General features: G+C 37.2%; 1 protein-coding gene across 2 annotated transcripts in view; it reads left to right on the top strand.

Moving 5' to 3' along the window:
• PRIM2 (DNA primase subunit 2) overlaps nt 1-26,816 on the top strand; it is a 79,239-nt gene extending 52,423 nt beyond the window's left edge. For both annotated transcript variants that reach the window (XM_032443714.1, XM_015859225.1), the window contains 4 exons: nt 6,500-6,626; nt 8,312-8,394; nt 20,604-20,672; nt 24,384-26,816. In XM_032443714.1, coding sequence (XP_032299605.1) covers nt 6,500-6,626; nt 8,312-8,394; nt 20,604-20,672; nt 24,384-24,611 — 507 coding nt within the window. In that variant the 3' untranslated portion in view covers nt 24,612-26,816. The remainder of the gene's footprint in view (nt 1-6,499; nt 6,627-8,311; nt 8,395-20,603; nt 20,673-24,383) is intronic.
• The last annotated feature ends 83 nt before the right edge of the window (nt 26,817-26,899 follow it).

Genomic DNA, 26,899 nt, shown 5'->3' with positions numbered 1-26,899 from the left:
CAAGGTTTTTACAGGGTGGATGGTAGTATTCTTGAGCAAATAGCGAATCTCGAAATCCCTTGTTTTTCTCATTCTTTTATGACAGCATAAAAAAAGATAAGCCTGCATGTTTCCAGAGTAGGCATTAAGTTTATGTATCTATCTAAGGAATTCATTAGTCAGCTTTGTTTTTGAGGAAGGAAGGGAACATTACACGATTGGGCACCTGATGTCCTTCTGTTCTGACACCATCATCACTGTAGAAGAGATTTAACTGTATCTCAGTAACTGCAAGCATCTTGTTTTTTTGTTATGACTCCACACACACACACAAAACAAAAATAGTATCAGATGGTGATGTGAAGGCATGTTCTCCAACCCAAATCACTGAATCTCTTTAGGAGAGGTTTTCAGGGAGAAGGTAGAGATTGCACTGAGGAACATGGTCCAGAGCAATCACAGGTGTGGACTGATGGTTGGGCTAGATGATCTTAGTGGTCTTTCCAATGTTAATAATAATATGATTCTAAGATTCAAAGGAGATGTTCCGCTCTGAAAATGATGCACAGGCAGAGATCTTCAACTTCTCTGCTAAGTGCTCTCAGATATTTCAGCTCTGTGGCAGGTCTGCTTTAGCAGTAGTGAGCCAGTCTTTCTTTTCCAGTCTTCTGTAGGTATCTTTGAAACTGGGAACAACATAGCAGAGGTAGAGTGCAGCCCATACTACCGACAACACTCTTCTTCAAGAGCAAATGGCTGTACATTGTGCCACCATATGTATTTCTGGTCTTGTGGTTGAACATTGTTGGAGGAGGACCTGTCTAATTTTCATTGACTGGAGTAGCTGAGGCAGGTTTTCCTCAGAGCTTATCTTGATGAGTTTCTCCTCTGCTATCCCTGCCCTGAATCCCCGTGTCTTCTTTAAAATGTTATGACAGGCTAGTACAAATATTCTGTCAGAGTGCAATCTAGACCGTGTTCCCAGTCCTGTATTTTACTGAGTATCTTATCACCTGTTCAGAAAGAGAATCTATTATGTTTCAGGATTCTTCACAAAATAACAGTGTGACTCTGTGCTGATATTTCTATGAAAAATTAACCTGTTTTCTTCCCTATTTCTTTCTAAGTTTTTATTGTACATACTCATCCAGGTTACTGTATATAGTATAAAGGATCCTGAGCTATACCAGACTAAATGCACTAGATCACTGTGCTTAAGTAAAACAAAAAAAAATATGATGGCTCTGTTGTTTAGAGTATAGACAGAGCAGTAGGAATTTACTTTGCAAACTTTTCAGAGGGCCCTGGCTAGTATTTTTCCATCTTCTTCTAAAATATGTAATACCTGCTGCAGTGGTATACATACACTAATGGATTTCTCTTAATTCTGATACAAGCTTACTGAATCTAATTTCTCCTTGGTATACATATTCTTTATTCTAGGATCCCAGGCTGCCATTGTGATCAATAGAGCTCTAGCCAATACAGTCAATAGTGTCTAGATAATGATTTATTTAATGAGCCTCCTGGTGCCTCTGTTAGGGTAAATTGAATTGCTCCCCAGGCTCCTCTGATTGCATCGACCTCCATTGACAATAATAGGAGATGTCTGAATTTAGATGTCTGGAGCTGAATCTTATTTCTATAGATGCACACAAAGTCAGTTACTATTCTACTTCAGTTTAACTTCTTTAGTCCTTGTTATTGTACTGCATGCCAAATTCTTGTCTGCTTTGCAATCTGTTAACACTCTTACATCTCTTTGATAACGCTTTGTGTTCTCTGCATTAAGTGTGTTGGATAATGTTATTCTCTGACTACCACTTCTGATAAAGTTAATAATGCTGTTAATTTACTTTTTACCTTCTGCTGAAAGAAACACTCAGAAACTACATCAGCTGACACCTCTGAATATTGAAATGCAAGAAATGCTTTAAAGAAACAGCGACACAAGAGTCAGGAAATTACAGTGATGTGCTTGTAAATCATGGAATACTGGAAGTGTGTGGTTCCCTCCCACAGCTGAATGGCATCTCTTGGTCTAGATGCTTATTTTTTACTGAAGGGTAAAGAAAAATTGAGAACTTCATCAGTAGCATCCCAACAACATCAAAATGAGCTGGATATTCTGAGATCACAGACCTTTCAAAGGAACATTGCTGTTCAAGGTGGTAGGGGAAGGACAAGGCTGTTAGATGGTGCCCTCCTTCCGTTCCCTTTCATGTTAGGAAGAAGGCTACCAGCTCACTGATGGCTGGGAAATCTTACCAGGAACCTGCTGACCATGGAGGCAGATTAAAGGAGTGCAGTGGAAACAAAGCTACAAGCACAAGGCTGATTGACAGAGACCACTGAAAAGCACTGATCACATTTGACAACCCTTTCAACTTCCCTTTTTCCCCTTTCCCCTCCCAGCTGTTCTCTCAAGCTCGTGGATACTATACAGGGAATTTAACTGATCAAACCTTTTCTGATTTCTTTGTGGTAGGTGGAGCCACCTCCAGGGCAGAGAAGTTCTTGCTTCATCAGATTTGGAAAAACCTGAAATTGATGGGGAAGACAGTTTTTATACTTAATGTAAATTGGTCTGTAATTGCCACCACACAACTTCTTACATTTTTTCAGCTCAGTTTTAGCTGATGTCTCTGATCTGTGCCTTAAAGCATACAAATTCTGCTACAAGTTGAGAATTTAGCATAAATGGAGCCTTTCTGTAGTTGGCAGGTGGGGAAATACCTATTTATGTTCCTAAATGAAAACTATGCTTAGGAAAATATAACCTCAACTTGAGCTTATTTTAAGAGCGAGCTTAAAAAAAACCCAAATCATTGGAAAAAGATGTGCCGGGCAAGCGGCAGCTGCTGTACTGATTTGAGCTCCTGCCTAGGAAATGGGTAAAAAGTGAACCAATTATTTTGGAAGATACACAAGTTAGTGTAACACATTTATGAATGTGAAGATGTTACCCATACAGCCTCAACGGTTTTGTACAAGGAATTACCCAGTGATTGTTTAACAAACTGGTTTAACACCTTACTACTTCGAATTTTTCAGAGCTGGAACTAATCTGGTGGTCAGCCAACAAGACGGATGAATTGCTGTGGTCACTTTGCTTAGCTGTTAGTCTTGAAATAAATCTCTCGGTACTTTAAGAAATAAATGTGTGATAACTTACATGAGTATATAAAAGTAGTTCAGGTGAAACATGAAAGTTTTGTGAAAGTGTGAAGGTTAGTGTGCAGCACATCTAACATCTGCCAGCTATTTATTTTAGTATGCGTGCTAAATATCAGAATTGATAACTTGGCTAACTTCTCAAGTGACAGAATTTATGGAGGACTTACTGCTGTTTCCAGATACTAGTATGATAAGTGATATAAGCAAAATAATTAGGTTATGACATGATACTTATTCTACAATGGCTAGAATGCCTTGTTAATGTTGTCTGTAATTGTAATTGTTGTCTGTTCTTTGAAATTGTCTTCAGTTGTATATAACTGGTAATAGTGAGGCACACATGACCCAACTTTCTCTGCCTTGCTCAAAGAAAGCTTCTCCAAAGAAATATACTGACCACGTAGTCCATATGATGCACGTTGTCATAACCTACCCAAAGATCTCATGCTTATGTGATCAAGCTCTACTGAAAATAACATTTCTGTACATTCTCGACCAGAACAATAGTAATCTGAAGAAGTGCCTACTTATGCAGAGTATCTCAGACCACATGTCATGTGCATCGTACAGCTATGACCAGAGGAAGGATAAGTCCTAAATCTTTTTTGTCATCGGGGAACAGGATCAGGCAACTTTTGCACTCTTTTAAAATTAAAATAAAATAAAATCATATAGGTTCTAAGATTTGCACATGCCAGTGCTGAACTGACAAAATCGACAGAGAGTAGTTTTCTCCTCAGCTTCTTGGCTTTTGGTTGGATGGCTCATTGCTTAAATCTGACCTATTTCTTGAACGATTTATCTCTCATTAAAACCATTACTCATCAACCCAATACTTGGATATAAGTTATAAATTCTGGGAAGATATTGGAAAGCTCTGAGAGCTGAACAGAGGAAAAACAGTTTAGATTATTGAGGCCATATTGTTGAAAGTTGCAGAAAATCGCTGTTCTAAACTATTACCTGCAGTAGGTGGTCTGGTACAGGTAGTTGCTCAATAATGATGTTCCTTTAGGACTGCTGTTATATTGCAACTTTAGCAATAACTTGCAATTGATGCCAAAGCAGGCTGAGGTGGATGTATATACATTAGTAGAATTGCTTTTCGCCTGATTTTTTTGTTTTTTTGTTTTTTCTTTTGTCTCGATAGAAACTGTCACACAGTAGGAGGTGATACACTCTGCAGTGTGGAGTCTGCATTTTGAAAGAGACTGCTGAGGAGCACTGTGGCATTTATGCTCAGTTCCCAAAATACAATGTAGAAAATGTGGGTTGTGTAATACAGTGCGGGTGTTGGACAGTGTTAATTCTGCCAAGTAGCCACAAAAATACTGCTTATGTGTTTTCTGAATTAAAAAAAAATATTTCTAGAATGGTACTTGTGTTAGGCAGGTGATGGTAATTTCAACAGATTGCCATGACCAGCAGTTGCCCCTTACCCTTATAGTAGTGATATCAGAAAAATGGCCACTATTGGAAAACAAGCAAGCAAAAAGGCCTCTTTGCAGTTTCTTCCTTCATTCCTTAGTGCTAGTATTTCTGTTACAAAGTAGTTATAGTGCTAGAGTAAAATTAGACTTATTCCTTCTTTTTAAGCTTTTAAGGCTTCTCTGTTCAGTGCAACTTAAGAGATTCTCACCCAAGTATGTAGATGATGCAAACTCTTCTGACATCTTAGAATTTTAGGTTCATATACAGAAGCTGTTTGTATTTATCTGTTTTAGCTTTTAGAATACTGTTCAGTTGTAGTTTTACTAAAAGGAAAAATAAAAATCAGTAAATTTGTCCTAAGGAACATCTAGGTGAAACAAAGTGGAACTTATTCGAAATGGCTTCAAAAGATCCAAAGGGGTCTATAAGAAAGCAGTGTGAAGATACCCGACTTGTCCCAAGGCCATGTTGTGTTACTCTGCAGCTGTTTCTATTTACTGCAAAAATTACATCTCAGCATAAAAATCATTTTAAGTAGTAATAGTTTCTGTGGGCATTAAAACAAGTGATGTGAAATGCATAGCTCAGGATTTTAGAATGCTGCACTGTTAGAGGGCTGTATTAATTTTTTGGCAAACTAAGCAATATAGCCTGAAGCAGTCAAGATTTGGTTTTCCCTTATAAAGAGCTATCTACTTTGACTTGCTTACACATATCCTTCATTAAGTGAATGAAATATGCATTCATCCATTGTTTTATGAAGGAGGAGGGAAGGTTCCAGAGTTTCTGGATGGAACATTATGTGGGCTGTATGGTCACGGGCTTCGCATGTGGCTTAATGGATTCACACAGATGTTACTAATAACACATTTTCACCATTATAATGCTATCTGTTCCTGTAGTGCACAGAACTATTGCCTTTTGCTGTATTAAGCTTTTCTACAGCTGACAGCTGCAAAGTCTGTATTTAGATTTTGCAGCTCCTGCAGCAGCAGCTGTCAGCCAACAGCTGCTGTTTGTGTCACTGAGGGAGGATACCTCTTTTACCTGCCTTTCCTGAAGGAAGGTCCCTGTATGGTCTTCCTCTTTGTCCTCAGTTACTGCTGTTGGTAAACCCAAATCTCTGTTGCAAGCAAACAAGTGTGTTATTTTTTTTTTTTCCCCCTGCTTAATAGCATTTACTAGATACGTTATCCCTGTGGGCTGCATGCTGCCTTGGCTGTGCTGAAAAACACAATTAACTTGATTATGACAGCATCTTGATAAGGAAGTTCCTTTTTTATCCGTCCACAGACAGGTGCAGTGTATGTTTCAATGTTTATTTTCAGAGGTTTATTCAAACATTTTATGTATTTGCTTATTATGTTGTAAGTTTTGAGTTACATGTAATTAATTTTTTGAAGTCCATTCAAATGTTAGATTACAAAAAGCATACTTCTGTTCTATTTTGAATGAATTTTAGCAGGTCAGGGTATTTCACAGTTGTCTGAATGTTCTGAATTATTTAGCAAGCAATTAATTTTATGTGTAGAAATGGGGGCAATTTTGAACTAGTGGACATAACCAGTTGTCTGCTTGAATGACCACATCTAAATGAATTTTAAATCTTGTCACTGAGTCTTATTCACAGGACTTGGCTAAAGTGATATATCTGCAGCAATGTATGTAGTTGCCAAGATGTTTGTTTATGCCTATATTAATTTCTGTCTTAATTTTATTGGAGCAGTTGGTGGGAGCTGACACTCCATTGTTAGATAAGAGACTTGCTAAAGTCTTACAGTCTTCAATAATAATGATTATTATTAATTATGATGATTATTAATAATAATGATTATAATAAGTAATTACTTGACCCAGTATATGAAATAAATATATATGAAATAATATATGAAAATAAATTCTTTTGTTTCAGTTTGACAAAGGATATGCGTACAGCATTCGCCACAACTATGGGAAAGAAGGAAAGAGAACTGACTATACTCCATACAGCTGCATGAAGATTATCATGTCCAATCCACCAAGTCAAGGGGATTATCATGGTGAGTTTCTATAACAAAAAGGTTCAAAAAGATTGGAATCCCCTGGCTAAGGAAGAGAACCAAAGAGCTTACATTTTTATTTATTTTTCTTAAGTGGAAGTGATTTAGTTTGGCTACTAATTGGGGAAGTCACTGCTATTCTCTGATATTCTTCTTGTGATCAGTCTTTCTTGACTGATATCATTCAGCAGGTAAAGTTCAATTTTGTACTTGACTTTGGTTCTTTTTCCTTCCCCACCCTTCCTTTCCTTCTTTCCCCACCCTTCTCTTTCCCCACCCAAGAAGTTGCATTCCTTTCAAGCTGTACTTTCTGCATGGCAAACTCACTCTATTAAGACTCATTTGGTCTTCAGAAATTTAGTATACGCATATATATATTGATAGTATACGCATATTCTATATTGATTTCTAATTGTAGTAAAATGTAAATTGACGAATGCCTAAGTATTGGTGTATGTATCTATTGGGAACTGCAGCGTTGAAGTTATCACAGTGGAAGTCATGGCTTACATATATGTAGCCCAGACAGCATAGATACTGCAAAGTGAAACTCAACAAGATTTGAGTTTACAATGTCTTTTCAGTATTATAAAGAAATTAATATTTCAGCAGTTTGTTTTGCAGTGATGTGTAACGCTGAACAGAGGTCAAAATGGTGATTATGTAGCATGCGTAGTATTTGAGCATTATCTTTTACACTGGGCTAATATGCAAAGTCAGTTTTATGAGACTGGTTTCCTTACTCAAACAAAAAATATGTTTTGGTCTTAAAATTCTTAATTCAGAGTAAGGTCATATTTCCCTAAGTATTAGTTTTCCATTGAGAAATTATCTGAAGGATTTATTTCTACAGTGTCTGTCATGTTATTCACCCCTGTAGTCTCTTAAGTTATGTTTTTAATTTCAAGATATGATTTAAATCAAACATGAGTTCCTACATTTGCTGCATTACTTTAAAACCTCCTACCCCTGTGTGACTAAACAAGAAAAACACACACAAGACTCACTGCTGTAACTCTAGTGCTAGTTAATGCAGTCATAGAATTGTTGAGGTTGGAAAGACCACTACTGCCATCTAGTCCAACCATCAACCCATCACCACCATGCCTGCTAAACTATGTCCCTTGGTGCCATATTTACCCTTTTCTTGAAAATCCTTGGGATGCTGATTCCATTTGTCCCTGCACAGCCTGTTCTGAAGGTCGTTTCCTTTAGTTTTCTCCCAAGATTAATTCTGGGACATAAGAAAAGCAACCTTTATTCAAAGTGCTGGAACTTACAGAAGTAGTATTTTTACCAATGACTATGCTTTAAAGACTAGCTGACTCTTACTACTTGTGTCTTTCTGGTTTTTCACAGCTATTAAGTGTGCCAGTGCTGTCACTCTAAGTAAGGTACTAACTAAATCTCCTTTCCTGTCAGTGAGTGACAACTGTGGCCTGTTTATATTGGGGTATTTCATGTAACTCTTGGGCCTCTGGCACACTGCTAACAATACAGTGGAGTAATTATTATTAAAAAAAAAGAAAAAAAAAAGAAAAAATAATTGCACATATGAACAATTAACTTGTAAATTGGTAAGCTGTCGGACAATTAGGAGCAGTTTAGTTCATCTCTTGAGTGTGTTACTTTGCTGCCTCCTGGGTAAACAGCCTTGTTTGTGAGCTTGCTTGTTTTGCTGTCAGGTTGCCCATTCCGCCACAGCGATCCTGAGCTATTGAAGCAGAAGCTGCAGTCGTACAAGGTTCCTCCCAGTGGAGTAACACAGGTAAGACATAATTTGGAACTCTCTTTAATGAGGTGCTGTTTTTTAATTTTATTTCATACTGCTGTAAGAATGCTACACGTAAATTGCCAATGTGTATGTAAAATATCTCTTAGAAAAGATCTAAGCCAGAATCTTATTTTGTTCCAGTGCTCCCTCTGATGTGCTGGCTGTTGTCATCACCTTCTATTATTTAATACTATGAATTGGTTTCTTACTATAGTGAGCGCAATACAGAATGTTGTTTTACTTCATTTTACTGCATTGTGGTTAAGGAAGATATCAAATGAATCTGGCAGTATTTTTAGAGAATTTATATTTTAATTTTGCGTCTACTCGTGGAAGTGATACTTGTGGAGGGTGTGTAGTGAGCTGATGTCACTGCTTTGTGTAATAAACTTCTAAGCATTTTTAATCATGCATAATGCTGACTTCCCTGAGACAGCAAGAATATGTGAGATTCCTACTGAAATTTGTCAGATTTTATCAGATTTTAGAATGGCGGCCATAAGTTGAAAACCTGCCATTTATAGCAAGAGCAGTGCAGAAATTGGAACTTTTTCACACATACTGAAGGACAGTGAATCTCGTTGATTCTTCTTACAGGAGAGAATATTTTATATATATTTTTTATTGGTGAGGACAATTAACTCCTTACAAATTCAAGAAATCCTAATACTTTTTCCTAGGAATGCCTTACTTCCTTTTTTTAATTTATTTTTTTTTAATCCTTCCTAAATAGACATGTAACTGTCTTTTATTATATCTGACAGTATCTAGAGATACTTTGGCACTTTTCCTTTTTATATGCATCAAAAAATCACACTGCTCTGAGATTTTTATCCAGCTAATCATTGGAAAGATTGGTAAGGATTTACTGTATTAGCTGCTTTACTATACGTGGGTAGGATTCAGCTGAGGGCATTTCTTCAGAGCATTTGCAGGATCTGTATATTTAACACAGTTCCTTAGCTCACTTGTTATGAATTTTTTTAGTTGTCTATTTTTTTGGTTAAATAGGATTGGGACTCAGTACTACAAATCTTCAAAGTTTCAGACATTGATCTTCTACATCAGATAGGCTGAGATAGTCAGGAGGAAGATTTCAAATCTCCCATGATATAGTACTGATCTTATTACTGCTCATACTCATTACTCATTTGCTTGGTCATTCATGGCCAATAACAGTTCATAGTTCTTCAGTCCAGGCTGTGACTTTTTAGAGTTTTCTCCAGTCCTCTTGTGAATGGTTATTTAGGGGTGAATGGTTCATCCATCTTTCAGAATCTCTGATATAGTTGCTTGGCCTCAGATCTGACATTCATTTTAAGTGTATGTACCTTCTGAATCTGTTGGATGTTCTTCTAACTCCAGATCAGTGTGAGCCTCCTTAAAACCTGACAGATTCCTAGTTTGAATGAATGATTCAGAGCTTGACCTTTCAGCTATTTTAATAAACAGTGTGTGACCTGTGGGTCATGGCTTCTCACAGTTGCTTCTTGTTTTGTTCTGAAATTCTTTTGCTGTCTTCAAATGTGAAGTTTTGTTTCTGTTTCTCCATGTTCTAGCTGGTTGTCACAAAGCCAAAAATTCCCTTCTGTGTTGTCAAAACCAGATCAGCGTATGTACTGCAATGCTTTTTCAGTTCTGCCTTCTTTGTCATAGCGAAAAACGCATTTTCTGAACTGAGAGGAAGCTTGAGTGGCCTCATGATCAGGACTTGAATTTTATATGAGTGTTTCAGGACTATGAGATGTGAAAATTCCACATCTACCTGGTGAAAAACAGCTTGCAAAGTAGTTGAAATCACTGGTGATCAGAGAGAATCATGTAGAAAGTCATGTCAGCACCTATAGAGTTGCTTGCAGCTTCAGGCATTACAAGCTGTGGTCCCAGAGCATTCCCCAGCATTCATCTCCATGCATCCTTTAGTCTTAAGAGTCATCCCCAGCTTTCCATTATCTTAACCCTTTCTGGGCTAGAATTTTTCCCCCATCCCAAAAAACAGTGCTAAAAGATGTTCTTCCTTCTTACACTGAGTGGTTTTTAGGTTCAACTACTTATTAGTAACCTTTCTGTTGTTTCTAAAAGTGGCTACTAATGACTGAACGTATTCCTGTGGAGGTCAAGGAATCATTCTCAACTGTGCTGTGTATGAAGAGAGTTAATTGGATTATTGTGTTAATATGATTTCCAGCTAAGAACTCATTACGTTGTGCAGAAGAGAAGGCACAATTTCTAGGCTTCTCTCTGAGTAGAGGACTGCAGATTACTTCATATGCTGTAGGCATAAGAAGTGCTTCTTTTCAAGAATGTGTCTACATTTATACCCAGGAGACCTCTCGTGGGTGGTTTCTGCTGTAAAATTCAAGCTTTTATGACCATGTGTGCTTTTGTTATGTAGCTGCTGTTACAGAGACAGATGAGATTTTTTAAAAGGCATCTTCACGATAGGTCTCAAGGAGCACTCACTCTCCTTGGTAGAGGAATGACCGAGAACATGCATCATGGTGCATTGTTCAGATGAGCAGTTGTAGATGTTTCTCTCCAACTAAGAAGCTCACTTCAAGGGGCTGAATGCTCAAGAGTTTGTTGGCTACTGAAATTGATTTCTCATTTCAAAAAATGAGGTTGATTGGAAACTCACCAGGCCTTCCATATGTATCAACATCCTTCATCAGAGTGTTGATACTGTCCTCACCTGAGAAGCTGTGGCAGCCAGGGCTACACATAGAGGATTTCACATCGGCACAGCTACTTTGTGCCCCAAATAAAGCAGAACTGATGTCTTAACCTCAATTTGTACAAGTATGAATACAGCTGTTTGAGTCTGATGGAGGCTTAACACTGTCATTGTCTGCAGAGCATCGTGATTTGCATTTTGTAGTTGGGAGGACCCTTACAGCAGTCTGTTGGACCCTTATCTCCAGTTCATACAGAGTGATCTGGATTAGAACTGTTACTTTTTTGGAGTGTTTCATTTCCATTTGATCAAAATGGTTTTAGTATCCATAAAAGGATAATCAGATAACATTGAGGGCTTTTTCTGATTAGAGTACCAGGGGTTATTACATTTTGATGTCTTTTGTGTTTCTCTTCAAAAACATCTGTGACATGTTTTGCTCCTGAATATACTGTGTTCAACGAGATACTATAGATTACTGAACACTGGTGGCTTATCTTCAAATAAGTGCTTTAGGCCATCAGATTTAGATTTCTAGTATATCAGCAACCACATCAGTGATTCTTCTTCCTTGTTCTCCTGCAACTTTTATAACTTATCTGAAGAGATCCTTGAATCATGAAAGCTGGGCTACTGTCTTAATTGATCCCAGGTTGATTGGAGATGGCAGCAGGTGGGTTTTGCTGTTTCAGGAATAATTCCAAGCAGCAACCTGTTGGTTTGGATGCATTTTCCATCCTGTTCAGTTTGTACCTTCTGTTTCTTTGGGTTCATTCCAAATCACCTGTGCTCCAACTTGATTTCAGTTTTGGGATTTCAATCTGTTAGAGTACTTGTACGTCTTGTCTTCGAGCAAGTAAATTATTACCCTGTCTTGTTTACGAAGTTTATTTTTCACTGCTGTTGTATGGGCCAGAATAGGAGCTACTGTCTATTTTATGTGTCTGAGTTCTTACTCATGCAGCTTACTTTCTCAGTGCTGTCCTCAGCCTTATGTTTCTAGGGCTGTTCTTCATACCCTTAACATAAGTACTCCTTTTTTTTCCTTTAAGATTCATGAGACCAGGAAGTTGCTAAAGTTTTTCCATAGAAATAAAGCATTAGGCTGTTCTGTGGTGGGAACAAATGCTGTAATCACTGTATTTTTCTGTGCATGGAGGAGGTGCTAAACAGGAAAGCTAGACTTTGGGACTGTGGTACAGAGAGTAAAGAGTGCCAGACTTCCCATGAGTCAGTAGTGTGAGCATTGCTTCTGGTGCAGTCATTTTGCAGTCCAGCCAGTATTGAAAAAAGTGATAAAAACATTTGAATATGTAAATCTCCTCAGTGTGAAGTATCAAGATAAAGCCTGCTGTCTTAGTCTGGATTTTCTGAGGCTGTGCCTTGTCTGAGATTGTCTCTCCTGAAACGGTCTTCCTGAAGTAACACAGAAAGTGATTTCCAGGTCATACCTAGTTATTATATACCCTGAAGGAGAAAGAATTAATCCCGATGTTTATTTCAAGAGCTGAATTATTTGACTTGTATTTAGTTCATATTTTCTGTAGGTTAAGCTTTTTCTTTATTTGTGGAATTAGATTTTTTTTTTTTGTTTACTTAAAAATTGCTTCTTGAAAAAGTAATACGGTTAGCTGAGCATCTAATGTGTTATTGCATAGTATTTGAATTTATATTTTAGATCACATTTCATTTCTGTCCTCGGTATAGTGCTCATCAGGTAAAATAACATCTGAGAATGGGTAATCAGTTTGAAGAATAGGAAGATGAAAGCATATATCAGATAAATGTATCTGTTGTGCTGTGCTGAATGTGCTATAATGTGTTGTTTACATATCTCAAATAGAAGAATAGATATTGGCTTTGAATTAGAATTACCTTACAAAATCTATTCTTGAAGAAATTACCCAAGTCTTTTTCCCAATTCACCGCTTTCACAATAGCAAAAGGTACAAACACTTATAGTTCTACAGTCAGGAGAAATAGAATTATCCACATTCATTTTTGCCTTTGTTTGTTCCAATTACTTCCTGTTCTTTCAAATAAGAACAAAAAAACCTATATAAATGAATAGAAGACAGGTAACTTCAGAATTGTACTTCTTTATAGATTTTTTTTCTTAATTAAAAAATTAAAAAAAAAAACAAAAACAAACAAACTTATTTTCCAGTTTTGGATTAAATTTAGAATTCTAAATAAGTCATTGAAATGAGAGTAGTGTTTGCTGATGAGCTGGGTGTTTTAGTGGATCAGAGAGTCTTTATAGATACAGAAATTAATTAGCCAAGCCATGCCTGGGCAAACCATACTCCCTCTTCTGATGATTTAGTATTAGAGAAGCTTTAGATCATTCCTGGCTGTAAAAAATGTTTTCTCTGCGGCTGAAGAATTTTGCCCTAACCTCAGTTAGTGTTGGTAGTGCTTTAAGTTTTGAGGATACCATTTAAACAAGAGTTACTGATAGTTTTTATACTACTATTTATTGTGGAAATATATAAAACAGGAGAAAACCACCACAACAGCTGAAATTCTTGATACAGACAAATGTCACGGGATACTGATTTAATTATTACAGTTTTACTGTCATGTTATCCAGTGTTATTATTATTAACGTTTCTTAAATCTAGCAATTGCTAGTCTGCCGTGACTTATGGCTGTCTTCAATATGTAATTGTTGGCAGTACGGTATGGAACTTCTATTTACCAGTTTTTGAATACAGTTAAATGAGTATTTTTAAGATTTTCCCCAGAACAAAGACACTGAGTATTTTGTAGTGGGGTTATTCCTCAGTGAGTTACGTGGTTAAAACTCAAGGCTTGAAGTGGGGTAGCACTACATGTTGGCTGTCAAGAAAATCTTAAAAAGCACTAGATCTTCAATCTAGAAATTGTACGTGGTTCAGATCTCGAGTGGCAGGTTAAAACCACTTATTCTCTTTCCAAAATTGCTTGCATCGTTATTGTCTTTACTACATCAAAACTTGCAAATGCTTTGAAGTGATTAAAGCTTGCAAGGTGGATAGGATATGTCTTCAGAGTAAGCGTGGATAGGATATGTCTTCAGAGTAAGCTTATGTCAAGGAGTCTTCATAGTGAAAATGAATTCTTTTGGCGCTCCGATGTGAATGTGCTTGCTGACTGTTTCCATGCATTTTCCGTAGATGAGAACCATTTATTGACTGGAGATAGCGTTCAGCCATGATTTTGAAAGTAATAGTTGTGTGCTGGGAGTACATCTCCCCTATTTTATGTGAGATTGTACTTTCTCTAATATGTGTATCTTTTAAATTTGAATTTGGTATACTAACCACTGGAATGGTTAGGATGGAATAGAAACTGGTTGCTACTGAGAGTGCCTGTTCTTTAATCATAATATGGCTGAGGTGGACAGAGACCTCTGGGTCCATCTGGTCCAACCCCTGCTCAAGCAGGGACACCCAGAGCAGGGTGCCCAAGATTGTTAGAGAAGAATCACATTAGTTTAAGCAAATTCAATGTGAAGTATTTGCATTCCAAAGTCAAATGTTAGACTGCACTGAGGTATTTTAGCTTAAATGTGAGCTGCTACTGTGGAATGCAGTTCTACCCTTTGTTCATCATTGCATGTTGAGTTTTCATTTCTTTTCTTATGCTGACCTTAAGACTACATTGTAAAACAGATGAAAAAAAAATAAAAAATCCAGCTGTAAGTGAACATGGGGAAAGTGAGGAGGAATGGTTCACTTTCAGCCTGTCAGTAGAACCGAGCTTCAGGAATGGGATGTGGGTAGAATTACCATCTGTGTATTTACATTTCTGCAGCTTCAGTAGTTTCGGTTTTTGGTATTTTAAACTGCTCATAAAATTTTTATTTAGAAGAAAACAAAGGAAAGAAGAATGAACACATAGAAAGTCAAAGGCATAAACACAAAGATCAGAAAGCAGGAGAATGACCAATGCGAAGCAAAAATGTTTCAGCTTCTTACTTTTTGAAACTGTTCTGTAAACTTAGAATGTTATACTAATTGCTTCAATTTTGTAAGGATTTTGTTTTAAGTATTTCAGATGCTTGATTGCAGTGTAGCCTTTGAGCATTTCCTTGCTTTGCAGGAACGTGGGTTATCTACCATATCTAAAACCAGGTAGTTCTGTTTTGGTAACATAGCGGCCATAGGATGATACAGCATCAGTCAGTGTAACGAAAATGTGTCACTTAAATAGAGCCCCCCTGAATTCGGATTGTTAAATTTGTATTACTGATTTCACCAAGTTTTAAAATACCGCTAAAGAGAAGTGAAATTCTAAAGCACAGGTGGAGTTAATGCACCTGATGTTCACACCGGTAACTTCCAGCAGCAGAGTGTGAAACTTGGAAAAATAACTTGGAAGAAAGCAAACTAACACAAGTAGCTTTAGAGCTGTTTCCTTTTAAGATGATTAACACAGCCCGAATTCATGTCTGACTTTGTTAAATAAGCTTCCCAGAGGTTGCTGCAGCAAATATAGTTGCGTATTGAGAAATGCTTTACATTCAACCATCATTTATTCTTAAGTGTTTAATGAGTTCCTAACTGCCATAGATAAAAATGAGAAATTAAAGCTGGAAAACATAACATTTTTTTTTTACATTAAAAATGGAAAAAGGGGGAAAAACGGGTAGTTTTTAAGAATCATTAATTAAGTACTTCCACCCAGAGCATGACTGCCTCATATTTTTACCTTTGTAAATACAATTCAGAATACAATTAATTTTTGTTACTTGTTGTTGGGGTACAAGTTGCAAGAGACAAATTGATCCGTTATGCTACCCTGAATATTACTAAGCGTGATGCTGAGTGCTATGAGATGAAGTGCTTTCAACTCCAGAAGGACAAATGAAGGGCAGTGTACGAGGAACACAAGCCCTGGTGAAGCTGTAGCAGTGGTTTTCTAGCTAGTAGTGAATCCCAGAGGGAAAACAAATGTGTGAAAAATTGTGCTGCATGGGTATTTGTTATACAAGGAAAACCTTCATAAATTCCTAGTAATCAATTTAAAATATAAAGAAAATGCAAAACAAACAAAAAATGTGGTGGAATGGGGAAGGGAATGCATTGTTATTGATCAGGAAGTGAAGTGCAGTATGAATTTCTGGGGCAGGACTGAAGCTGAGGTGGTCAGAAATGGATCTGAGGCAGAACATTGCAATGTGTTCATGTGTGTTCCTGCAGGTGACCCCAGTCATATCTTTAGCCACCTTTGGAATATAATTAAGGATAGAAAGGAGTCGTACTTAACTGAATCTACAAAAGAGTTTGGTTTTGAGGTAGTTTAGCAGCTGTCAAATAAAACCAACTTGGAGTAAGTGAAAATTACTATGGATAATTGCAGAGCTCAAACTATTCAGCTAGGCAGCATCTTAGTTGAAAAAGCTGAAGATCTATAAAGCAGGTGGCTGCATGCAGCTGCCAAACATCATCTTAACCTCATTAGTAGTCAGTAAAGCAACATCAGAAAACCAAGATGCAGATGGCAGCAAAGGAAAGGCGCATGAGAAGTAACAAAAAGAGTCCTTGAGTATGTACCCTTACTTGCGAAGTAAAGCAATTTAGTATAGATGTCTGAGTATACGAGGAGGCAAAAGATTGTTGTGGGTAATTAAGGTCGTTCTGAGAGAAGAAGCGTTTCTGGATAATGCTAGTGAAAAGCAGCTGCAAGTTTGCTTTCATTATGAGCACAAGTGTAGTAGGAATGGTGATTTCTGTTATGAATCATAATTGTTTTGTTGAAATTAAAGGTCATTCCTCTCATGCAAAAGACTTTTTTAGCTGGGCTCCACTGTTGTCATTTTAACTCTTGTTTATTTCTCACAGCAACTTGCTCCTGTTAAAGCCTGTTAATCTGCTAAACTCATTCTTCCTAGGATATATTTATTGTAACCCTCTTTCCTCAACTCCGTCATATACAGAAAAGTGAATCTGTTCCCATATGAGGTGTCCAATTTAAAGTTACTTATATGCTAATTATCAGTCTTATGGCTTGTCTGCCTTCTGGATGCCTCTCAGAATGGATAGGAGTAGAATTAGAACTGCTTTTCCTGAATAAGTTGTGAAGGTTTGTCTGGCTTTTTTTGTCCAATCACAGCTTTTAATCACTGTGTAGGAATTGTATAGTGGTGTCATCACTATCTGACAGATTTGGCTAAAATTTACTCAGCAGCCAAAGTTGGAGAGATTATTTGGTGGAGAGAAAGGAGTTATGGATAAGTATGTTAGTACAATACATGGTTAATAATGTGATCCCATATGTTATTTTGAGAGAGTGGATGGAGGTACTTTGTCTATACTGGCTACGTGGTGACACAGCAGTCACCTTGGGGAGGTTTGAGTATTCTTGAGGAAGTGGAATGAGCATTCCTTGTTGGATTTGCATAGAAGCTGGGAAGATTGAGCAGCTACAAAATAATAAAGCTTTTCTTTAGAAATTTGAGTTCTTCAGAGAGAGCTCTGATAACATAATGTATAGGTGAGCAGTCTTGATTGAAAGGAGTACTCGTTGTAAAGATGGGTCGAGATTTTCTCTTAGATGGGTCAGGGACTTAAGTGAGCATGATATCAGAATAGTTTGTTCTGGATAATCTCTCCTACAAGACGGAAAATTATAAGTGCCCCTTTATTCTGTCACTTATCTGTGCTTTGTCAATAATACCCCTCACTTGAAGTTAGCAGAGAAGAGAGCAGTGATTTCGCATCCTGTGAGTCACAGTGTTAGTCAATCAAACGCTGGCTTTGGTAGTTCTTGTTCTTTCTGCTTTTAAGGATAGTTGGGTAGTGGCATCATTAATACAAAACATAGCTGTAGCACTGTGGCTCGGAATATGGAATATGTCATCCTGGTGGACAACAGATTGACCATGAGCCAGCAGTGTGCCCTTGTAGCCAAAAAAGCCAATGGCATAATGGGGTGTATTAAAAAGAGCGTGTCCGGCAGGTCGAAGGAGGTGATCCTCCAACTCTGCTCTGCCCTGGTGAGGCCTCATCTGGAATACTGTGTCCAGTTCTGGGCTCCCCAGTACGAAAAAGACAGGGATGTCTTGGAAAGAGTCCAGCGGAGGGCCACTAAGATGGTGAAGGGCCTGGAGCATCTCCCCTATGAGGAGAGACTTAGGGAACTGGGTCCGTTTAGCCTTGAAAAAAGAAGGCTGAGAGGGGACTTGATCCAGGTTTGTAAATACCTGAGGTGTGGGAGCCATAGTGGTGAGGCTGGTCTCTTTTCAGTAGTGCGTGGGGATAGGACTAGGGGTAATGGGATGAAAGTACAGCATAGGAAGTTCCGCACAAATGTGCGGAAGAACTTCTTTACAGTGCGGGTGACGGAGCACTGGAACAGGCTGCCCAGGGAGGTGGTGGAGTCTCCTTCTCTGGAGATATTCAAGACCCGCCTGGACGCCTACCTGTGTGACATGGTGTAGGGAGCCTGCTTTGGCAGGGGGGTTGGACTCGATGATCTCTAGAGGTCCCTTCCAACCCCTACAATTCTGTGATTCTGTGTAATAGAAAAGTTGAACAAACTGCAACATGACTAACCTTTTAACTGATCAACTCTTCCTAAAAGTCCTCTATATTACAAGAGAACTTCGATGCTTTTAAACTTTTAGATGTTATACTCAGAAGTTGTTGAGGCTTTGGAAAGGTTTTGTTTGCTCCCTTGAATCTGAGTCTTAGAGTACATTTCCACCTGAGGATTAGAATAGTTTATATTGAAGTTTAATCTTGATTAAATTAATAAATCTGAGAAAACCTGAAGTGTTCATGAACTAGACTGAATTAGTTGACTCTTCCAGCTGGAATGATTGGTTCATGAAAATCTGAATGCAATAAAATTAAACATTGCAAATGTTTCTTTCATCTGGTCAGTGGGCACATAGGTTCTCTGATCAGTATTCCGAATTATGAGGATAAACATGTTGGGGCATAAAGGCTTTTTGGAATAATGATAACTTGAATAAAGTTTCTGGCCTATTCAAATATATACATTACATCTATCTGTAATATATATTTAAGTAAACAATGCAGTGTTGTTAGTGTTTAATACAATGTGGTAATACAATAGTGTTTAATACAATTTATTTGAAAGTTGAGATAGCCCTTTTGCACAACTCAAGAAAAATGTAAGGCAAAGTGCAGTTGAAGCATTTAGAGTAGATAAGTTTTCTTCAACCATTTGCTCAATGTAACGCTAATTTTTTTAGTCGTTTTCAAAGGAGAGAGAGAGATGAAAAAATTAAATTGAAGTGTGTGTGTTTGTGTGTATACACATGTATATGTATGCATGTGTGTGAGAGAGCTGAATTTCGGGCTTCATTGCCCAGTTGGCCTTGATCTTGAACTCTTAGATTTAACAGGAATTGGCAAGAAGCATAGAAGTGTAATCAGTTAGACTACAGCACAGAAAGTGTGTGGTTAAGTACTTTCTTGGCTGTGTGTTGCCATTATTTTTTTTTAATCCATTCAGCAAATGTAATTTATTTATACATCTGTCAATAAATACGAGGCGGCGTCCAGTAATGAGTACAGCAGGGATTTAAGCTGGGGTTTGTTGCTATGTTTGACACAAAGGTCAAACCTGGGAAAGGGACTTGAAATTACCATTTCTTGAAAACTACTTTTCCATCCACTGAGGTTATCTCTTAATTCCAGCAATCTTCTCTTTTTGATAAGCAGAGAGAGCGTGTATTTTGATTATATGAAGGAGGGAGGAGATGATGGAACTTTAACACAAAAAAAAAGGAAAAAAAAAAAAAGTCAGCCGACATTGTGTGGTGCTGATAAGAATGGGGAATTCGTACAGCACAGAAGAGATTACATGTAGTAGAACTGGAACGCAAATTGTATTTACAAAAGATGGCATGATTTTCCTAATAGGTGTTCAGAGCAGGCTATTCGCTCACGTATTCTGCTGAGCTTGGCCAGAAATAGCTTCATTTTAAAAGGACAAATATGATTGAAGGTTAGAAGCATTTCCCTCTCAGAGATACTTGTCTGAAGAGTTTGCATTAAATTTTCTTGATGGGAGCACTGTACTATTTTATTCTGCATCTGTATGAACTGGTAATATGGAAAATAAAGATACAAATAGTGTACTTGATTGTTTTGTGCTTCGAACACTTGAATTACTAGATTTGCATCTGCAATTATGGAAGAGGTGTTGCAATGTGATAATTTAGCAATAGCTGTCACAATTTTACTAACAAAATATAAATTCAGCTTCTTGAAAATAAGGTGCTGGAATTATATTTTAGACACCGAATGTATCTTTCTGTGGTTTTATCTTGTTTTTAATATGGCATGGTTATTTTTAAAGAGTTATAGCATGTCTAAATTCTTTCAGTTATTAGTAGAATACACAAGTCAAAGATGAAACGTGCTACAAAGTTACTTAAGATATTATACACATCTGCTGGGAAAGGTGCTATTTGCCTTGTTGTGGTAAATATCTACAAATTGCAAAGTTCTCTGTTGCACATGTGTGCTACCTTTGGCTCCTTCACATTATTTTTTCTTCCTCTGTGTAGCTCCTGGAATTGGTGAAAGGCATGCATTACCAGCTGGCCTGTCAGAAGTACTTTGAACTGACACATGATGTAAGTAGCTAGTAGTAATTATTGTTAAACTATAATCATTGACTTTGTTTTGAAGACGACCATGGAAATTGTATGAAATCCTAAGACTATTTGCAGTATTTATGTCCAATGCTAGAATTAGTGCTTTGAAATTTGGTTGTAAATAAATCACCATTTACTGTTTTAATCCGCTAGCTGTTAGGAATAAGAAAACCTAACCGGCTAGTGACTGTGTTATATTCCAAAGGAACTAATGATGCTAATGACATTTGCATGAGTGTTGCTGTACTAGTAATATGCTGTAAATAAGCAGGTGATTATTTATATTGATATTAATCTCTCAAAATTTTATTCCAGACCAGTAATGTTTTACAATCATTGTGTATTTTTTAAGAAGTCAGTGAAATCTAATACACTTAGCAAGCTTCCTGCTGCCAAGGAATCACCTTGGAGTTTTTATTTTAAAAATACATATACATGCAGAATGTTTTTCTTAATCTGTGGTCAGAACTCAAGAACATTTAACTTGGTTTGGTTGATTGATGTCATTTACTCCAGCAGCATAATTGCTCCACATGGTTTTTCTTCTTTAATATCAGCTGTAATTTTAAAAGTTCTTGATTAAAACCCAAAGGAACTATTGCTGTGAAATTGTTGTTTCAGTTTCTTTTCGAACATTTGTAATAGCAGCAACTATAAAATTAGAGTTGGTCTGAAGGTCAGTGTGTGCACGACGTGTTGAATCCAAGAATAGTCTTCTGATAGTATCAGCTGCTAGGTGGAATAAGGAGTTCTGTCTGAAGTGACAGATTTCTTCACTTGAATCAATATGTGCTACAAGCTTAAATTTCTGACTGCCCAGAAAATACATTTTTCTTTGGGCATAGTGGATTCTAGATGGATTTACTGGCGTGAATGGATAAAACTGTTAGAGAAATCTAGTTTCCCTGTTTCAGGCAGTAAACTTCTGGTAATTTATCTGTAAGCTGAGGAAGGTTTTCAACTTGGTGATATTTTTTAAGTATTTTTTTAGTGAACATTAACTAGAAACATTGTAAGACTTACATGAGCTGTCTAATGTATAAAAATCCACATGATTATTTTTTTAATGCTACACCTCTGTTTTTGTGTTCAACATTTGTTGTGCATTTCCAGTCAGAGCAGAATATTTTTGTTCATAGATATTTACTGAAAAGTGCATGGGGATTTATTTATCACTATCACAAATGCTGATGATAATTATTAACAGAACTTCCCTCAAAAGAGGTGATTGAATGGGTAGAATTCTAATAAAAATGATGTCTAAACTCAATCCACTACAGCTTTATTTTAGTAGCATTCAAGTCTGAAAAGGAGAGTATGTGGACTCATCTTACAGTTTTAACTAACAGTCTTTAAGTAGCTTTTAGCCGAATGCCATCGGTCACCTCTAGAAACGTGGCTGTAGATTTCACTTAGACAACACACACGTTCCAACTTGTTGGGGAGAGAGCGGTTTAAAACAGAAGTAGAATTACAAAATGAATCTTAATGGCCTGAAGAGAGATTTTAAGGGAACTAATTAAGAGTGTTTTCTAAAAATAAATAAAAATATGAGCTTTTTTCTGTATTACTTATTTTTAAGCCTTTTGATGTGAAGAAGCAATTTAGTAGTTCCCACAAAATGGAAATTGGAACGTGGATGAAAGCTGGCTGGATGAAATTCCAGATAAGACTGAAATTAAATTTACTGATGGTTTTGGATTTATTTTTTGCTATGTGCCTTTTACTTTGAGTTCCTAATTAGCACGGTAGGCCTGCCACTTATTATTAAGATTTTTTCAATCAAGTTCACTTGCTACAGTCGCTAGTATCTTTTTTTTTCATGCCTGAATTAGATTTTGTTGTATGTATAGATGTTTTCTGATGGTGCTAAGGTAGGTTGCAGCAATGCATTTAATCAGGTTCTCATTTTGGACACACATTGATTCTCTGCTTGATGATTTTTCACAAGTGGCTGAAATTTAAGCTCATGGCTTTGCATATTGAATCAGCCACTGTGTATGTCCTCATGAGGGGGTTGTGGGTGTGTGCAGAGTTGCTTGTTAAGTTGGAACTGACTCCATCTTTCTGGGTAAAGAGGAAGGTTGTGGAAGCAGAAAATTACCAGTCTGTCTCTTAGTGTCTGCTGGTTTACCATATCCCACATTTGGGAATCTTCACAGTATTCTGGAGCCTTTTTTTGTGGTGGTCACTGATAGGTCACTTAGCACTGCCACACCACTCTCTCATTCCCCCTCCTTAGAGGGATGGGAGAAACTGCAATGGAAAGAGGCTTGTGGGCAGAGATAACAGCAGCAAGAGCATTCACCAATTACTGACATAGGAAAAATAGACTCAGTGTAGGGAGACTAATGTAATTCACTGCTTATTGATAACAGACTAGAGTGGTGAGAAGCATGTTCCACTCATCCTCCTTCCCCTTCTTCCTTCCCCAAGCAGCGAAGGGGAATGGGGGCTGCTGTCAGTCCATAACAGTTGGTCTTGCTCCTCCATCATCACTCTTTGCCCCTATTCCATGTGGGGTCCCTCTTGTGGGATGCTGTCATTCCTCAGCTGATCCCCCATGGGCTTCCCACAGGCTGCAGCTCTCCCAGCACTGCCCCAACACAGCTCTGAAGCTCTCCTTTCCCACCCTGGTCTGCTCTCCTTGGGCTGTAGCTCTGGCCTGAGCTGCTTCTGGGGGGTATCCATGGGCTGAGGCATTCAGGCCTCATCTGCTACTGTATGGTGGACTACAAGAACCACTTCCATCTACAAGAGCAGTATTTTCTCAGTGTTCTTAGTATTTGCATGAACTGATAGGCAGACGAAAAGTGCACCTCTCCTGAATGTGAGGTGGAAGTGTTTTGAACTGTTCATACAAAGGTTACCTTGGAGATTGTGGTGAATATGTCAGAGGAGCTCACTTTTAAAACTGAAAGCCATGTTGAAGTATTTCATGAGTATTAACTGAATTTGCATTAGTCAAATAATTATGGATCTGAAAGAATATTGGCTAAGTAGAAAAGAGCAATATAAAGCCAGTGTTCTCTATGTTAGTATTCTGTTATTTTTCACTGAAAAGACACCTAGCAGTTCTGTGGCATTGGTGAGGCAGATAGTGGGGTTTCAGGATGCTGATGTTTAGCATTGGAGCTTAACATACTGGGCTTGCTTAGCCTGTTGTCTTGTAAACAGTGTATTTGTTTCTATTGGGGAAAAAAGGTAAAGAGATGAAGTTACTGGTTTCTGTTCAGTACTACACATTGATACTTTAAGCTCTGGGTTCTTTTCATGCTGTTGTAAACACTTTTTACTTATTTTCTCTATTTCCATTTGTGCTCCAGACTTAGTATGGTTCATTTATTGTGTAAGATGCTGCTGCTTTTAGGTACTGATTCAGTTGTCCTAAGTCTTCGAATGTATGCTATTTTACTTATATTGCTTTTTTGTTTCTTTTTTTAATACAGGAAATACAATTAAAAATACTGCTTGATGATTATGCCAAAGCAATAATTTTATTCCTAACTTGAGGGAAGAAATTGTGTGATTAAAAAAAAAAAAAAGTCAGGGTTAAATTTATTGGGCTTGTATTGACAAACCACTGCATTCAACAAAATTTGAAATTATTAAATTGATAATTATTCTTGAATATGAATTAAAATGACTTCTAAAGAATAAAGATAGTAACTTTGCCTTTCATTTTTGTAGGTTGATGACGTTGGATTTTCTTTGAATCACCCAAATCAGTATTTTGCAGAAAGTCAAAGGATATTAAGTGGTGGTAAAGAAGTGAAGAAGGAACCGAGTCATTTGGGGAACTCTCAACAAAAAAATAACAGTCAGGAAAGTGTGAATTCAAACTCTGCTTCCACCTCTTCCAGTATGACTACGGATGCAGAGCTGGAGGGTCTGGAGGCATACTTCACTGAAGACTAAGCACTTGTGGTAGCTTTTTCCTTTTCCTACTCTGAATTCAGCCTTTTACTAAGGAACATGCACTTCACTACCTAGAAGACACAAGCATTCAGCAATTTGAATAGGCTGATGGAAAAAGAAGAATGATGCTGAAGCTGTAATCATGTGCAGTGCTTACTGTTGTTGCTGTAGAATACTATTGCGTAGGGCATCTTGAAAGATGGAAAATGAAAATTCCTTCCTGTTTCTTAGGTGACTTTTGCCTGACTTGCCTTTTTTGATTTTGTTTAAGATGTTTAATTATTTTATCCTATTCTGTAGTCTTTTTTGGTATATTATTAATAAATAAATTGCAAGATTAAAAATGTCAGTATTTTATTTTTAGCTGTATTTATAAGGTAATTAAGTGGGACTTCTTCCTTGTGATCTAAACCACCTTCTGAAGGAGTGAACTCATTTTCTACACAAGCTGAAGGAAATCAGCTTCCTAATAATTCATGTACCTTAGCACTGAATTGCGAGAGCCTGTTAATGGTGCTTGAAATAGAACCTAGTTAGGATGTGAATGTAACCTGCATAGTTGTATTATGCTAGAGGTTTTATTCTGTGCAACAGCTGACTGATTCAGACTATAAATGGTGTAGTTGAAAAACTAATGTTTTTTTATTAATATTAAGATTTTGGATAAACCTTTAGTCTCTGCATCTTATATGTTTTATGTTCATTTAAGGGCATGTAACTTGCACATACCTGGTGCAACACTGAGCATTAGAAAGGAAATATATCCTTTGTTATAAGATGATAATTGGCTATTAGGGTTCACTGTTCCTTATATTATTCCTAATTTAATTAGCGACTGCTCTGTGTAAACTACCAGCATCTTACTCCTTGAATACAGTATATTCAAAGTTGTTGTAGAAATCCATCCTGAAAACGGCTGCACTCCAGATACTGAAGATTGAAGCAGCACTCCACTGATGTGTGGGAGTATTGGACTCCATTGGTTGTGTTAGATGGTGAAAGATTTTCACCTGAAGGTTTTGAAGTGCCTTTGTAAGTGGTAACAGTGCTCACATTTTGAATTTATTCTGCCTTAACTCTCCTAAATGATGACGCTGTCACTTCAATCATATGGCAATTAAAACTCTTAGCAGTTTCTTTGTGGTCTTTACCTTTACTCTGAAATCTGTTATGTTGGGAATAGGGGCTCCCCGTTTATACATCTTCATTGATTGTTAGGTAAGTAGAGTACAGTTATATTTAGGAATTATATATTTAGGAATTCAAACATAGAATTTAAATTGGCCTGTGTTACAGGGAAGAATATAACCTCAAAATTCTTGTGTTAAGTGGAAAAATCTTAATCCGAAATGCAGCGAACCTGTATTTGACAAAGCCAGTGTCCTTCACTGGTTTACACCACCGCTGGTTTACATCTCAGTTCAGATGACTTTGAACTGTGTTTCTGTCCCTTTAATTACCTGCCAGGTGCATTGTAATAAAAATATGTAATAGCAATACATACAAATTAGTGCAGACAGTTACAAGTAGCTTCCAAAATTATGTAGATAATTAGTATGTAAGCAAAATGTAATGTTTATCTTTTTTTGTGCCGTTCAAAGACAATTTAAGGCAATTTATTTTCAAATTTCTTACATTTTTACCATCTTGAGTCTGAAAGCAGAATTTGATTATTGGTAAAAACCCACAGTGAGATTCTTCCATCTCAGCAGCTGGACACCGAAGAGTTATTTGTCTTGCAGAGCTTTTGAACACTTACTGCCATGTAATTTGAATAAGAATCACTTGTTCCCTGATTGTAGAGCTTTTTGAGATTGGAAAGGCAAAATGAGTAAGAACATGTAAATCAGTCACTTGAAAGAAGCTTTTCCTGCATTGTTGTAATGCTATTTCAAAATTACGTCTAGTTAAGAGACAAAGATTTTTTTGAAAACCAAGTGAGTCTGATGTGATCATGCAGTAGTCAAGAGAGAAGAACAAAAGAAACAAACTCTACTCTTTTACAACTTGACAAGAAGATGTATTTATAAAGTAAAAGGCTGCAGATAGATCTGTTTGCAAACATCAGCTCTCTCAGCTCTCCTTCCAAGTGGCTCTTTAAACTACTGTTATATTTTGCAACATCAAGAAGCTCAAACTTTGACAGTGTGAAACTGTTCTGAACAAGACACTCGTGTATTCTGAGTCAGCAAAGATGGTATTAAGAGAATACATGATTGCATTTCTGAGAGGATGCTTGTAGCTGTCCATCAGTGAAAGGCTGCTCTGTACCGCCATGATCATGTGGA

The sequence above is a fragment of the Coturnix japonica genome, chromosome 3 (genome assembly GCF_001577835.2).
Source record: "Coturnix japonica isolate 7356 chromosome 3, Coturnix japonica 2.1, whole genome shotgun sequence".
NCBI classification, from domain to species: domain Eukaryota; kingdom Metazoa; phylum Chordata; class Aves; order Galliformes; family Phasianidae; genus Coturnix; species Coturnix japonica.
Note: the sequence above shows the minus strand (reverse complement) of the source record. Positions and strands in the feature narration are given on the sequence as shown.